This window comes from Notechis scutatus, chromosome 1 (assembly GCF_049901735.1).
Source record: "Notechis scutatus isolate UNSWTSFEM ecotype Mainland chromosome 1, rNotScu1.2, whole genome shotgun sequence".
NCBI classification, from domain to species: Eukaryota; Metazoa; Chordata; class Lepidosauria; order Squamata; family Elapidae; genus Notechis; species Notechis scutatus.
In genome coordinates, this window is record NC_142009.1 from 181,756,980 (window position 1) to 181,773,803 (window position 16,824).

General features: G+C 39.5%; 1 protein-coding gene across 1 annotated transcript in view; it reads right to left on the bottom strand.

Moving 5' to 3' along the window:
* ITGAV (integrin subunit alpha V) overlaps positions 1 to 16,824 on the bottom strand; it is a 79,020-nt gene that overhangs the window by 24,467 nt on the left and 37,729 nt on the right. Inside the window, exons 5-14 of the mRNA XM_026668029.2 lie at positions 16,333 to 16,394; positions 13,634 to 13,679; positions 12,124 to 12,249; positions 11,186 to 11,230; positions 7,479 to 7,522; positions 7,324 to 7,380; positions 3,939 to 3,991; positions 2,442 to 2,650; positions 967 to 1,158; positions 578 to 623 (exon numbers count right to left, since the gene is read on the bottom strand). Of these exons, the coding sequence (XP_026523814.1) occupies positions 578 to 623; positions 967 to 1,158; positions 2,442 to 2,650; positions 3,939 to 3,991; positions 7,324 to 7,380; positions 7,479 to 7,522; positions 11,186 to 11,230; positions 12,124 to 12,249; positions 13,634 to 13,679; positions 16,333 to 16,394 (880 nt within the window). The remainder of the gene's footprint in view (positions 1 to 577; positions 624 to 966; positions 1,159 to 2,441; positions 2,651 to 3,938; positions 3,992 to 7,323; positions 7,381 to 7,478; positions 7,523 to 11,185; positions 11,231 to 12,123; positions 12,250 to 13,633; positions 13,680 to 16,332; positions 16,395 to 16,824) is intronic.

Sequence of the window (16,824 nt, forward strand, 5' to 3'; positions counted from 1 at the left end):
TTATATATACAAAGGATTTGAAGAAGAAAGTAGAAAATAGCAAGATGGAAAATATTTTGGACAACTCTGCTAGGTGAATTGGGGGCTTTTTTGCTTAGGTGTCCACAAAGCTGTAGAAAATTATGCATGCAACATAGAAAGAGAATGAAGACATTTCATAGTAAAGGAACTTAAAATCAGCTAATGAAATTGAAAAGGGAGAGATTCCAGAGAAATTAGTATTTTTAATATTTTCCTTCCAGCACATAATCAGAATTGGTGAATTCATTCCAATAAGATACAGAAATAGCTTGCAACTTGAATGGCTTTAAAGAGAAAGAATCAAATTCATGACAGATACATTTTCAAGTCACAATGGCTTCTAAATCAGAGACAGCATGTTTCTCAATAAAGATGGCTAAATAATTGCATGTCAGAAGATATTAATATCCTCACATTCTACTTATAAGCTTTCCAGAGACAAATGGTTGTGACTAAGGCCTGGTTTCAAGCATGCCTCCCATTTGATAAGAGCTATTTCTTTTATAATTGCTGATACGAACTGGACTTCTCTACTAATATTCTTCTGAAAACTTACCTGTATAACGCAACTCGGTCAACACCAAAAGCTCCTATAATCAAGTCTGGAAGTAGAAAAAACATATGCAGATTTTTAGATTGGTTATTTGTCTACAGTTGAAAACTTATCACCGTGATTATTCATATATCACAACTAAATAAATTAAAATAAGGTTAAATGCATTAAATTATATTCAGTTGTGTCCACTAGCTATAATGGAATGCAAAATAGAGTCTGTACATTCCTCAGCTTTGTTCTACACAGCAGAGAACATTCTAGAGAAGATTAGGGGTTGGTGGGTACAAGAGGATGAGTTGGGAATAGAAAGGAGAGAAAGATACATCGCATAAATGCTAATAAATTTGCAATTCACTGAACATAAGCTATTATCACTATAGAAACATCACCTGGGTAGCCATTTTTGTCTACATCAATAGCTCCTTTCAGGGCATATCCAAAACTTGGTGGCATTGCTTCAGAGGCCCATTGTCCTTCAAGGATCTGAGATGGCATTCCATTCAATCCTGTGGCTCTCCCATTGTAGATATAAACCAGTCCTTTCTTGTTTTCTCCACCATAAGGTGCTGCAACTGCTATGTCTACAAGCAAAGTGAAAAATCTTTAGCATCTCTAGATATGAACAAGCACAGGGCTATGGAATAAAGGGCCATGGTTTAAGTTGGACTAACCAATGTACATTTCAAGGGGTTCTGCCATAACACATTTAAATCAGCAAGAACAGTGGACTTCATCTTAAATATAGATAACAGCCAATTCAATCTGATAGATATATTTTCAAATTAGTAGTGTAAAGGTAGACTTATATTTTCAAATTAGTAGCGTAAAGGGGTGCTCCTTTGTTCAGTGACTGTTTGAAGTTATGATGGCCCTGAAAAAATGGTGGTTACAACTGCTCCTCTGAGTTCCATCTGTCCCAGCATCTCCACCATCCTTCAATTGCAATTTGGGCATTTGGCAGTCTGGACTTACAATCAGTTGCATTGGCCCATAATCACATGGCTGCATTTGTGACCTTCCCTACTGGCTTCTCCAGAAAATCAGTGGGGAAGCTGGAAGGAAAAGTTGCAAGTTGCTGGAGTAAGTCTCTCCCATCTGCATACACCACTTGTGCCTGTGCCATGCCAGTTACATGCGCACATTCCCTGACCCTTGTCATGGCCCCCTTGTATCCTCAAGCACCCCTCACTCTCTCCATCACACTCTTCCTGACCCGTGCCTCTCATACACCTCTTGCCTCTTCCCCAACCTGCACATCCCCTCATTCCCTCTCCCAGCTGGTAGCAGCCATTTACCTGCTTGTCAGCCTAGCTCTTGGGAAAGTAGCCGGAAGGTACCTTGCCTAACAACTGTGGGATTTGGTTATCTACAGCAACAGGGACGATAGGGATTGCTGTCACTAAGTACTGTTGTCATGCTTTACAACCACATTGCTTAGCAACAGAATTTCTAGTTCCAATTGTCATTGTAAGTTGAGAACTACCTAGTTTAAAGATATATTTTCAAATTCAAGTGTAAATAATTTAGCTAACTAATCCTATTCATTAGAGATAATTTTATGTAAGGTAGTACTTGATGCAGAACTGCAGGTCATTCTACCGTTAAAATAAATCAGTGTATTATTTTTTATTTCTGCAGTACTTTTTCAAAGCTTCATATTTTAGAAAGATGCATTAAACAACATTTGCTTGCTAGATTAGAGCAAGGCCTATCAAAGCATTAAAATAACAACAAACACAACCATTTTGAACCAAACCACAGGGTTTAATCAAGTTATAACTAAAAAGTTTAAAATCCTTGTGGTGCGAAAAAGTTTAATCAACATAATAGCAACAACAACAATAATAATGACTAAATGCATTACCATTGAAGCCATCCTGATCAAGGTCTCCCAAAGGGGCAATTGAACTGCTGAATCTTGCAAAGATTTCAAAGCCATTCAATTTAATGGCTGAACTTTGAAACCCTCCAGAGGGTTGTTGAAGATAAAGAGATACTTGGCCCACTTCCAGGAGCTTGCCATCTGAGCCACGATCCATAAAGAGTGGGGCACCTACAAGCAAATCTGTATAGCTAAAGTTGAGGGCAGAGGCAGAGAGAGAGAGAGAGAGAGACGGAGAGAAAGTTGTTCATTCAGTACAAAGATTGCCTCTGTCATATGTAGCCCAGGGGTCCTCAAACTTGGCAACTTTAAGTCTTGTGGACTTTAACTCCCAGAATTCCTCAGCCAGCATAGGAAATCTGGGAATTGAAGTCAACAAGTCTTAAAGTTGCCAAGTTTGGAGACCTCTGCTGTAGCCCATTATGCTTCGTGAAGTACACAACGGTTGGAGGAAGGAGGAGAGGATGGAGATACCAAGAATGCAAGGAGCTATGAATGATTGGAATTGAATCCCAGGTCATATCTTTTGCAGTCAAAAGAATTATAAAACAGACAAGGTCACAATCATAACAGGCTGACTAGAAAAATCAATTTAGGATTGCTTAGGATTACACTGGGGGTATAATTCATTAGGACAAAAAAAAAAAACCCACAGATATTGGTTAGTTGTAAAATTCAGCAGCCTGGAGTGGAGAAAGAAAAAGGGAAGAAAGGAAGTTGAGGAATAGGAGAACTAGAGAAAGGAGTGCTGGATAGAAGTACAGATTGTGTTGTTTAGCTACCACAACTGGGATCAATCACTTGGTTGCTAAGCGGTGAAACTGTGACTATGCTTATGATCTTTCTTCAGTTTTCCTTTGCTTTACAAACCTGCGAAGGTCATTAATGTAAGGATTGATTATAAAGTTACTCTTTTTCATCACCATCATAACTATGAATTGAGGAAGTCAATACAATCAAAAAGAACAACTTCTCCACTCACAGGATTTGAAGCTTTACCAGGGAGGATTCAAAAAGACAACATACTGTATATACTTGTGAATAAGCCAAGAATGTTAGATTCCAAAATGCACCTGAAAAATTAGGATCTATTTATCTTGGGTTTAAAATCATGTGATTATACAAATGACAATGTAACACTTTGCAGTTTTCCACTTATTGCTGCAGTTAAAAATTCAAGTGTTGGCTTATTCGCAAGTGATACATTTTTCATGGTATTTTGGCTGATATTTTGAGGGTTGGCTTAATCTGTGGACAAGCTTATCTGTGATTAAATATGCTATTTGTGAAATGTTTGGAAAACTATATCAAGTAATCTTAACAGAAGAAACTCCCAAAAGGGAGAGGGGAAGAGAGTTAAATATGCATGTTAACAGATTTCCATTGTTCTTTCAAACATTTTATTTTTACCTTAGGCAAGATTTTACAGAAACAGATTTTTTTCCTTTTCAAGAATTATGAAACAAAACCATAACTTACTGATCTCCATTGATATCTGTGGCAGCTACAGAATATCCAAAATAAGCAGCTATCTGGGTAACAAAGTTGAACAAAAGAAATGCTGCATTAAACAGAAATAACTAGGAGTTAGAGGTATTTTACACTTGCTAAAAGCTTTCTTGCCATGCATATTTCAATCTCCTTATTTCTGCATATTTGTTACTTTATTGTCAGAACAGAAAATAGAATGTTTTCCCTTGTTATAGAGAGCACACAAATCACATTTTACCCTTTTTATTTTATTAATAGTAATATGAAGGGAAGCATATCACTGGATATTCTCCACCCATATAACTACTCATAGAATTTCAATTTTAAGAGGAATAAGGAATATTTATAAATGGTAAGGCTACTCCAGTGGGACTGAAGTTGAATGTGGATGCCTTCAAGCAGGGTTTTTCAACTCTGTGGACTTGTGACCTCTTCAAACGATAAATGAATGGCTGTGATTCTATCTTCCCCTTGGATAATAATTTAACAGAGGTTAGAAATAGATAAGAAATAGGGTATTCCTTCCTGAAGGCGGTTGCAGCGGTGGTCAGAAATGGCCACCTCAAAGAAGAACTCGACCGGAAAAGAATGTGCAGGGGGAAGATAAGAAGTGAAAGTTTTGGCTGACTGGGTTAAATTGCAAAAGCAACAACTAAGGTACCCTGGAATTTAAACTTACAAAAAAATAACATCGCTCCCAAAGAAGAGTCGGAAGCAGCGAAGGAAAGTGACAAGGGAAAGGTTTGGGTTTTTTTTCTCCTTCTCTCCCTTTCCCTATACTGACAACTAAGAGACTTAAATAAGAAATCGGAAAAATCCGCTTTGACATCAACAGGCAATTAAGCTGAAAATAAAACAAAATTTCAAAGGGATAATAAAGATTTCTGGACACTAAATTTTTTTTTTCATAAGCAGGAAGGGAGAGGAAAAAGAATAAAAGGGCAGGATCTGGAAAGAGGGAGGAGACTGCTTGGAATTAAAAAGAATCTACAGTAAAACTTCAACAAGACTTCTAAAAGATACATTTTAACTGAAACTTTGTAACTAAACAGTAGAACCCCAGGAAGAGAACGTGAAAAAAAGAGCAAAAAGAAAGAGCTTGCATGTATTTGGATTACTTGGTGATCTTTGGATTCTTGGTTATTGCATTTGAATGACTAAAATTAATCGGGTGGTTGTTTAAAAATTTATTTAAAATTTAAAAAAATTTAAAGCACTACTTCTGGATGAATTGAAAATGGAACTTAAAAAGTATAAAGAAGATGCACAAGAAGGGAGTTTTGGCTTCGTTTTTCAATTCTTAGAAATGGAGATTTGGAACTATGAGAAACAACAAGGAACGTCTGCAAAACAAGGAGACTGGGACAAAGAAGAAGCCATCTTTAATGAACAAGTAATTCTATGTGGGGAAGAAAAAGGAAAGGGGGGAAAGAGAATGGAGAATTTAAGACTTAAAAAAACAACCAAAGAAAAGAAAAATAATTCGAAAAATAAGTATAATACTGGAAAGCAACAGAAGTGGGGAATACAGAAGAGAGAAACAGAGGTAGAGAGACAAGGAGGGAAGAGAGAAGATGAAGAGGGAAGAAGGAAAGGAAAAGAAGTTACAAAGGACCAGAACAAGATATAGAGAAACAGGACCTATTTAGAGATAATGGGTGAAAATTTAACTGAAAAAGGGATTCTGTAAAGGTACATAAGATGGTATTGTTATATTAGTAATAGAAATAACTTTAGAAAATTGGAAACAACGTATGATTAAAATGAGGGATAAAATAGTTAGTGTAATTTAGTGAAATGTTTGTTAATAAAATAAGTGAAATAAAATAAATGAGAAAATTGAATTAGGAAGGGACGGGAACATTTTAATTAGTTAATGTTTTATAAAATATAAGTGAAGGGGGGAATTAATTATGGAAAGCTTATAATTGTTCCCATAGAAGTATGATATTTAATTGAAAAGTAATGTTAAAGAAGTTAAGATTTTAATGAATATTAATATTAATGATAGAATTGAATTGGAATGGAATGTGTTGTTTTAATTACATATATTTATAATTTTTTTCTTTTTTAAAAGAATATAGTATGTATTTTAAGAATGTACCAAGCAGAATCCGAAGGGAAGTTATGTATTATATTGAATGTTATAACTTTAGGGTATATATTGAAGCCTAAATAAGAGTTAAATGGATAAACTTAAAAGATATAAAGGCATCATACTCCAATTAGTAACTACAGGAGAAACTTTGTTTAATGAGAAAAGATAATAGATAATTGAAACAGGACAGACAAAAAATATAAATATAATGATTTGAATTGAGACGAGATAATTAAAATAAAATTAAGAAAATTAAAAGAGAGGAGAAGCTATGCAGAAAATGTAAAACAGTAATAAGATATGGAATAGAACATAAAAATGAGCATGAATTGAATTTGTGTCTGTACGAACAAATGTAACCCGGGATTATGCTACTTTCAAAAAAGATGTTTTATTTGTATTTTTTTTTTTTGTGAAAACTCAAATAAAATTTACAAAAAAAAAGAAGAAAAGAAATAGGGTATTGTTTCTGTAATTAAATTTTAATGAAAACAAATAACTTTGCAGCTTTTAAAAAAAAATAAAACATTTTCATTGGGAATTACAAATAAAAGTTAAATAAAATTTAAAGCCATATTTCTAATGGGAAGGAGAAGGGATGGTACTGTGCGAGTGGCTGGAAGGTATGCGTGCAACTCCATTTATGTGCATAATGTGCATGCCTGCCTGCCTCTCACTTAAATGGAGAGTAACACGCTCGCCCACTACTTGTGCAAGTGAGAATGCATGTGTGCACACTCGCCAGCCATTTCTGTGGCCCAGTTGCAAACCCCTCACGGCCCATTACTGGGCTATAACCCACAAGTTGGGGACCTCTCATCTAATCAACTATCTCCAAGATATATGTTATGTCGATAGTGTAAATCTAGCAGTGAGCAGGTAATTACATCAGATGGCATATGCTTTTAAATCTGTAAGAGGTAAAAAACAAATGCTTTTGCTATTGGCCTGTTCAGGCTAATTATTAATTGTCTCTTCTTCCATCAGTTATTTCACTTGCTAGGATCAGAAGGAACATTGAATTGGGAAGGTGTCTTCCATCAACTTACCCAAGATCACCAGAAAAAACATCTTCTCTCAGAATTGTAATACACAGAAGCCAAGATGTTTGAATTTGATTACTATAGCTGGGTTATGACCACATTTTCTTTCTAAAGTATTTTTCTTTCCTATTTTTTTCCACACTTATTTTGTGTATTATCTCACCAATATTCCTATCCTGGTAAAAGATGAACATAATTATAACATTTTCCTGTTATAGAAATCAAATCATACCTGTTCTCCAGTGAAGTTATACATGGATGCCATCGTTTCCCCATTGTAAATGGATACCTGCACAATATATATAAAGTTCTGTACCATTGCATATTTGAAGGGCTGCTAAAAAGAATAAATCAATTATTCAATACTGTCTTATTTAAATTCCTTACCATGCCCAAAGTTTTTGCTGCTCTTGGGACACCCGACACAAAATCTGAAAACATAAAAGGAATTTTCCATCATCTGTGCAGGTAGAATCAATGCCCTTCAGAAAGTTTTCCCATCTAGTTCACAAGACTATTCTTATTTTCACAGAGGCTTATCTTATTAATTTATCTAATAGTTTTTTCTACCTGTTCAATCGTATCTGATTCTCAGAATATGCCTGACCAAATCCTTGCAATTTTCTTGGCAAGGGTTTGAAAAGTGGCTTGCCTAGGGCTGAGAGACAGTGACTGGCCCAAGACCACCCAGCTGGCTTTGTGCCTAAGATGGGGCTAGAATTCATGATCTCCTGGTTATTAGGCTGGTATCTTAACCACTACACCAAATTGGTTCTCTATCCATTAGTTAAAAGAGAACTATTGCAACTAGAACAGATTCCTTATAAATTGGCAAAGATATATAAAACAATAAAGACAAAATATATGATATACTGGCCATAAGGTAATGGTAATAAGAGTGGGAGAATCATGTAAGACTGGGGGAACAAGATGTATAACTAATTTTAGGAAAAGAAATTCCTTTTACAAATGCTGTCTCCTTTTCCTTTGTTTTTATTTCACAGGGTTTGATACAATGGCATAGGACATAGGTCATTTCTGGATAGATATGCTGTTTCTTTTTCATTCCTGCGATCTACTCTTTTTTTTTTCTGGAACATTCCCAGTCTTCAAGGTATGAGGTATGAAGGAGGAAAGAGACTGTGAGTTCACTTCACCCATGATACCTGTTCCAAAAATGGAGGAACAGAGTTGGATGCATATTTCCTCAGGTCCAATTGACTCCCGGGATACAACTGCCTTTTTGGAGTGACTTTATTCCATTTTGTTCAAAGTTGAACTGTAGAATTATAGAGCTGTGATGGCGTAGTGGTTAGAATGCAATACTGCAAGCTAACTCACTGCTCACTCCCGGAGTTCAATTCTGAACTGCTCAAGATTGACTCAGCCTTCCATCCTTCTGAGGTTGCTAAAATGAGGACCCAGATTGTTGGAGGCAATATGCTGACTCTGTAAATGCTATAAAATATTATGAAGCGCTTTATAAGTCTAAGTGCTATTGCTATTGTTATTACATCATGGGGAAAATTATCTTATATTGGCATCATTCTCCTGCAGAGCTCCAAGGCAGCTTTCAAAAGTAAGCATCAATTGTGCTTCCTTAATAGCAATAGTTAACAGTCAGAATCGAACTGCTGGCAGTAGGTGGAGTTAGCCTGCAATATTGCATTCTAACCACTGCACCACCATGGCTCTTAAAATTATGTGCATCCAGATTATGAGCATCCATGGGGAAAGGAGGGAGAGGAATGATAAAACATGTGTTTTCATTGGAGCACAAATTCTGTCCCTCATGTACTTACATGGGTTGTTGTAAAAAAAACATACCGTGTTTCTCACAAAATAAGGCTGGGCCTTATTTTTTTTTGACCCCCGAAAAAACGGCTAGGCCGTCTTTTCGGGGGTAACTTAATTCCCCCCCCCTTGCATCCCCCCGTGGGCGGGCGGCAACAGCTTGGATGTTGACCTCAGCGTTGGTGGGGCACTTCGTATTGGGACACCTTCTGTCACCGTTGCTTTTTCTTCTCCCTTGCTGCCGTGGCGTTTAGAGCAACGCCACGGTGTTTGGCGCAGCCACGTGCAGCCAGCTAGGGCTCCTCCCTGCAACCGGAGTCCGGCGGAGACACTTGGCTTTAAGCGCTCCTGTCACCGCCTTCCCTTTGCCTTCGAAGGTAAAGCCAATTATTTTAAAAACGACGCCCTACTACAACAAAGCCTCCCCTGCCCGAGAGGGCAGCCCAACCCCATGTGGGGAGGCGAATCTCCCGGGGCCGCAGTGCAGGATCGGCCCACCTCGGGAGAAGCGCCCAGCTGCCATCCCTGCCTGGTGCCGGGCAGAGCGTGAAGAGCTTCGCCTGGGGTGCCCAGCACAGCTGACAGGCGGGCCCTCCTTCCTGGCAGCAGGGCTCTCGCCAAGGCAGCGAGCGCCTTCCCGCCGGACCCTCTGCTCATCCCACCAGGGCCGCTCCAGAGCCGTGTGGGCTGGGCAGAGCCAGGAAAGTGAGCCGCGGGTGCGCGCCTGCCTGCCAAGCAAAAGAGCCGGGCCGACCTGAGCTTGGCTTCCTTCCCAAGTCCCTCCAGCGTGAACCCGAAGGTGCCACCGGGAGAGGCTGCCCGAGGCAGTGATAGCGCCCACCCATCCGCGGACAGGGAGGTGGGGTGATAGCAGCGCTGCTTCCCTGGCCGTCAGAGAGAGCCTGAAGCCCCCGTCCTTTCCACCCCTCGCCCAGCCCGTCCCCATGCATCTCCAAATGCGCCGGCAGCTCCAAACGCTGTAGCGGAACGGGCATCAGGCAGAGGCGCTGACTCGGCGGGGCTCAGCTCGGAGGAAGACGCGGCGCAGGCCGTCACCTTGCCTCCCTGTCTACGGATGGGTGGGCGCTATCACTGCCTCGGGCGGCCTCTCCTGGTGGCCCCTTCGGGTTTGGGCTGGAGGGACTTGGGAAGGAAGCCAAGCTTGGGTTGGCCCGGCTCTTTCGCTTGGCAGGCGGGCGTTCACCCGCGGCTCACTTTCCCAGCACTGCCCAGCCTGCACAGCTCCAGCGCGGTCCTGGTGGGATGAGTGGAGGGCCCGGCAGGGAGGCGCTTGCTGCCTTGGAGAGAGCTCTGCCGCCGGGAAGGAGGGCCCGCCTGTCAGCTGTGCTGGGCGCCCCAGGCGAAGCTCTTCGCGCTCTGCTCGGCACCAGGCAGGGATGGCGGCTGGGTGCTTCTCCCGGGGTGGGCCGATTCTTCGCTGCGGCCCCAGGAGATTCGCCTCCCCACGTGGGGTTGGGCTGCCCTCTCGGGCAGGGGAGGCTTTGTTGTAGTAAGGTGTCATTTTTAAAAGAATTGGCTTTACCTTCGAAGGCAAAGGAAAGGCGGCGACAGGAGTGCCTGAAGTCAAGTATCTCAGCAGGGCTCTGGTTGCAGGGAGGAGCCCTGGCTGGCTGTGCATGGCTGCGCCAAACACCGCAGCGTTGCTCTAAATGCTGCGGCAGCAAGGCAGAAGGGAAAGCAACGGTGGCGGAAGGTCTCCCGATACAAAGTGTCCCACCAACGCAGGCAGCACCATATCCGGGCATGCAACAAAAGTACTTCCTAACGGCAAGCCCCCCCCCCACCATTCCCCATTTCACATGTTTAATATAGGCCTTAATTTGGGGGGAGGGGCTTAATTTGATTTTATGCCAATAAAACATGCTGGGCCTTCCTATTGGTGGAGGCCGTATTGTTGGAGAAACACGGTAGAAAAACACGGATTTCATTGTGAGGTTACATTTTGTCATCAATGAGGATACTTCTGAGAGGAAGAATATATTGAAACAACATTAACAGGCAACAACAATCTTCTATTTTCACAATCCCTAATGTGGCTCAGAAACCTCTTACTATATCTGCAATGAAAGCAGAAGGAATTTTCTCTGATCTTTATTCTTTCATAGCCTCAAGGAAAAATACAGTAGCTGAAATAAATAGACTCAGACATGCAAAAATTAATACAGATTTCAACAGGTCACCTGGATTATTTATTTCCTAGCACTACTTCAACCCCCCCCCCCAGGTGTTCAAAATCCATTAGTTTCTGGACAGTTTATGCAAATATGAACAAGACATACCTTCTATGCCATCACCATTGAAATCCCCTACAGCAACTGAATAACCTGTCAAGCATGAAAATGAGAAAATGAGAACTCAAGAATTAATATTAATCATTCAATAATTCAAGGAGATATTCTATTTTGAGATGTACCCAAAAACATTTTTAGACATCTTTTTAAAAATAAACCTGGTTCATGGAGCTCCTGAAATCATTCTCACTGTTGACTAATAGGGGGTGCTATTTCTCTTTCAAAATTGGAAAAAACTGAATACAGGTAATCCTCGACTTGCGACCATAATTGAGGCCAAAATTTCTATTGTTAAGCGAGACATTTGTTAAGTGAGTTTTGCCCCATTTTACAATCTTCCTTGCCTCAGTTGTTAAGTGAATCACTGCAGTTGTTAAGTTAGTAACACAGTTCTTAAATGAATCTGGCTTCCCCATTGACTTTGCTTGTCAGGTCGCAAAAGGGGATCACATGACCACGGGACAGGGCAACCGTCATAAATATGAGTCAGTTGCCAAGTGTCTGAATTTTGATCACATGGCCATAGGAAAACTGCAAAGGTCATAACTGTGAAAAATGGTCATGTCATTTTTTTCAGTGCCTTTGTAACTTTAAATGGTCACTAAATGAACTGTTGTTAAGTCAAGAACTACTTGTACACAATTGCAGAATTGGAATTCATTATCCAATACAGCTTAAGTATAGACTACATTTTTAAAAATTATTACTTGAAGAGGGAAAGTGAAAACTCTCCAGTAAATAAGTACTAGTCATTTTTATTTTGGCTATATTTTGGACAGTTCTTCTTTCAGAAACATCAAAAACAGACATACTTTTGCTGATCGCATTGGGAAGCTTCATCCCAGTGAATGTTATGATGAAGAGAATGCCAAGATTGGTTTTATCACACATTTAAAATATTTCCTGTTTCACATTTAAGTACCCACCCAAATAACTGTCATCGAAAGTAGCACTAGCTGACCGTGTTGCTAACTGGTGACTGTATTTAGTTGTGTAGACTTTAGCGCTGTATTTTGACACAATCTCAGCCACTTGATCAGAGATTAGCTGGCCTGGAGAAAAGCAAAAGGGAATATCTTGAAATAATACAGTTCTGAGCAGATATTTGTTGCTTCGTCATAAAACGCAATTCTATAATGTCAGCTTAGAAACCAGTCATATTGTTGGGAACAAGATGCTGACTCTGTAAACCACTTAGAGAGGGCTGTAAAGCACTGTGAAGCAGTATATAAGTTTAAGTGCTATTGCTATTACTAGGTAATTGTGAATAGGACTATAGAGGAAAGCCAAACTAAGTCTGGAAATAAATTAACAAGTTTTTGGTTAATTTCAGTAAAGAGGTATAAAGAATTTAACCAAGTGTATCTTTGGCCTGACAAAAGGGGTAAAGACAACATGATCCCATGTGACATACTCACAATTAGGATATGATCTATAAGCCCTTAGCAGAAGTTTTTCTATAGTTTATACAAGTATACTATAGCATAGATTTAACAAGAGTGACCTGTATCCATTATTTAATTATCTGGTTGAGTGGCTCAAAATTCAGCAAATGCACTTACATCTAATTCCTAAGCTGGAGTTTCTGGCTAAATCCACAATTGATAGCAATTAGCAGGAAAAACCTACTCAGATTAATCTCCACAACAGTATTCTGTGGTAGAAAAACAGCAATCTTGCAGCATTATAAAGACGGATCATATTCATTGCTATCTTTGTATCCAGGATCCTAATTTACCAGAAGCATGAGGCATCAAAGCCTAATGTGCAGATGTGCATAACCAAATCTCCACAACTTCTCTTACTCAGAAAAGTCATTTTCAAATTTTGAGCAGAGCAACAGCTTATTTCATAGTTAACTGTGGCAAAAAAAAAATATATCTCTGGACTGCAAAAAAACAGATGACAAATTTAATGGAAGTAAAGAGTTTGCTGCCTCCTGATAACTATCTAGTAGCCCAGATAGTGTAATTTGATTAAATTACATTTTATATAAATATGTAATTTGATTAAATGTAAATGGTCATTACTATTTGAAAATTGAGCTGTTTCAGGAATGTGTAAATAATATAATCATTGTTTACATATTCTATGGTTAGGCCTCTGCCTGTCACCAGGAAATGTTATTTTACATTGGGATTTCTGTAATATTCAGGTGCCCTAAAAAGATATTTTTGCTCTACAAAAGGAAATCCACTAAAGTTAAATGCATTTCCCTTCCTACAGCTGCTTATAGCCTTATGAGGATCAGGCACCTCATAACAGCTAAGAAAGATCAATAAGTAAAAGACTAAGCATTCCCATAACATGTCTATTTCAGCTACTTCTAATTCACAGTATTTGTGGAATGAAAAAAATAATCATTTTGTTTTACATCAGGCCAAAAGTAAACAAATTAAGTAACTGTCATTTTATTCATCAAATCCCTTGTTTTACCTTGCCAATAAAAACTTCCAGGTCCTCCAAGTAGAACTCTGTCTTTCTAGAGAGGAAAGACAGAGAAAAAGAGATTTCTTTATTGTAATATCTAAAAATAAATACTCAGACTAAGCTGAACTTGTTACAACATTCAGTGACTAAAGATTGCTCCACTGTGTCTGATCAAATATTTTTTTTGCTTTTTCAGACATGTCTCAAACTTCGTATAATTTCCTTCACAGAGAATCCTGGCCAGTCTAATACTAGTATTTCCGTTTATTTTCCAGCATATTGTTAAGTGCATTCATATTTTGTGGTATTTCAACTTCCCTGTTTCACATTTCTGTAATGTTCTGTGACTGTTAAAAAAAATCTCTAGGAAATGTTGCATAACACATCTCATTTAAATCTCATTGCTACCCATTGATTGAATGGGCACAGTTAGGCAAATGTATTTTTCCCTCTCAATCTTACTGAAAAAAATAATAATTCTCACCAATCATATAGAATGGTTAAGACACTAATGGTGTATATTAGTTGCAAAGCTAAGACATAATTTAGGGGTGTGAACATGAGTTTGCTGAAGCTCAGAAATGAGTGTCCTCTCTTTTCTAACCTCTTCCAGGAAATATTAGGAGGTAGAAAAGATCGGAAGCATCACCTTCTAGGTTTACACCAACTGTGGTCTATGGCAGCTGTGGAATGATAGCAGGCAGAAAGAGAAAAACAGACCATTCGAACCACCAATCAACAAGCGAACCAATCAGCTGCTCAGAATTTAAATATGGCTCCAAATGAACAACTAATCTACATGACCAACTGACCAAACTGGCACACAAGACATCTATAAGCTAAGGAGAATAGTACAAGAAAAACCTGCTGATGATGTTACCTGGTCTGGTAACGAAATGTTCAGAAACTAAATTGAAACAAGCTCGGAGAGCAAACTACTGCCAAAATTTGAAACCCGAGCTACAAGTATTTTCTATTATTTCAAAGAGAAAAAGCAGTGTTAGGATGCAAAGACGGCTCCTTACGTGCATGTGTCATGATGCACACACATTTGAAAGGAATGGAGTTTATGGTGTAACATTACTTACTTCGTTTTAATAAAAGCACCCTAACCCTATCCTTGAGGATGATAAAAGTTTAAATAAAGAAATCTAGATCTCATTGGTTTCTGATACTGGTTTATTTTATCAGGCTACATTTTTACTACATTTAATTTCTGGTTTGAACATTGCATTCTTATTCGGATGCTGTGATAAGTAAGTTATGACTTGAACAAGCCTTATGTCTAGGGCCGAGGCGAACCTATGCCAGGCGTGCTGGAACTGGCATGCAGAACCATTCCCTCCAGCATGTGAGAGCTCGCCCGGAAGAGCCCCACTACACATGTGCGCGTGCTGCCGCCATCCAACAGCTGATTGTTGGGTATCTGGTGTGCATGCGTGGGTGCGTGCGTGGGAGACACGTGCGCATGCGCAGAGATGTGCAGTGTGCGCTGGGGGTCGCAGGCGCATATGCAGAGACACGTGGCATATGGAGGGATCGTGCACGCATGCGCAGAGATGCGCAGCGTGCAGGAGTGATCACATGTGCATGTGCAGAGGCACGGCAAGGGGAATCGCACATGCATGTGCAGATGCGCCGCGCACTGTGAGATCGTGCGCGCAGGTGCAGGGGGTGGGGGCAGCACTCATTGCCTTCTGGGTGCTGGCACGCAAGCATGCGTGCAATTATTGACACGGCAGCCAAAAAGGGTTTGCCACCACTGGTCTCCCCACTCTTCACCACCTCTACGGGGTGACTTAGCACCGAAACCAGCCAGCTTGGGGCGCTCCAGCAAGCACAGATTGAAACTGCGCACGATCGCAGATTTCGGTCTGTCGTCGAAGAAGCTCCTACAAGGGAGTAAATACGTTTTCTGTTCTACGTATCAAGTACAGTCCTTTGCCTTGGACAAGGCAAACTGAGATGATAGAAATGACATCCTGCTCTTTCTTCTCTTTTATTTCCAATATTTGGTTATTGAAATTCACTGCTTCTGTTCATGTTGGACACATTTTCTGTTACTATATAATGACAAATGTATGTACATACAGAAGAATATATGTACACTGTCTCCATGTATATGTATATTTATGTACATATCTTTTATGTATCACAGCATTTTAAATTAAAATTTCAGAATTAAAATAGGTTTAAAATATGAATGCAAACATAATTTTTTAAACCAAGTTCTCATCTAAGTGTAAAGGAACAAGATCCGGTAAAGAATTAACGTATCTCATTTTTTAGCCATTTATTTTCTTTGAGGATTTCCTCCCATGCAATCCTGGACAAAATAAATAATTTCATTTAGCACAATTTCATCAAAACAGGCAAGATGGGGGCCATGGCTGTGCCATTAAAGCTCCACCTTTTACACATGCATGCAATTTTGATATAAGATACAAAAAGGGTGGGGCTTTGATGGCATAGTCACAACTGCATTTTGTCTTTTTTAATACCCTTCCCCCACCTCCTGAACACGCCAATACTTCACAGCAACTTTACAAAAGTATATATTTAAGGCCACAGGAATGAAACAATAAGATGTTCCGTGTAAAGTTCCTCTGGTCAATTTCCCTGCCCAGGGTTGGGCTTTTTAGATACTTTGCCCTCTACTGTGGAGTTCTGAGATAGAAGGAAACATGCAGAAATAATTTCCATACCTGGGTAAAATCAATGCTGAATCCACCTTGACAAAAGCCCTGTCCTTCAGCATCAGTGCTTGCTAATGGCAACAAGAAACAATGGAAATGTTTGTAAAGTTGTGTAATACAAAGTTTCTACACAACATTAGCAAAGCTGGTGTGCAAACTGAGGAGTCTGTGACAGATGCTTTGAGGGCAAGGATAATGCAAAAAAGTTCTTACATCTGGGAAGGATAGCTTGAAGGGGGAAAATATGGAGGAAGTAAACAGTGTTTTGCAATCTGGATCCCTTATGGAGTGTCAAAGTCTCCAGAAGAGAAGAGGAACAGGGGGACAGCGCTAATTCTAATATCTTTTGTTTCAAAATAACACTATGCTGTAATTTATTGTAGGAAAATTCAGTTCTTATAGGAAATATCCTTGGAGGCTCTGGCTCTTCTGAATAGCCTTATATTAAAAGTTGTTACTCTACCTTCTTAGAAACCTCTTTGTTTTTCCATTCCATTTCCC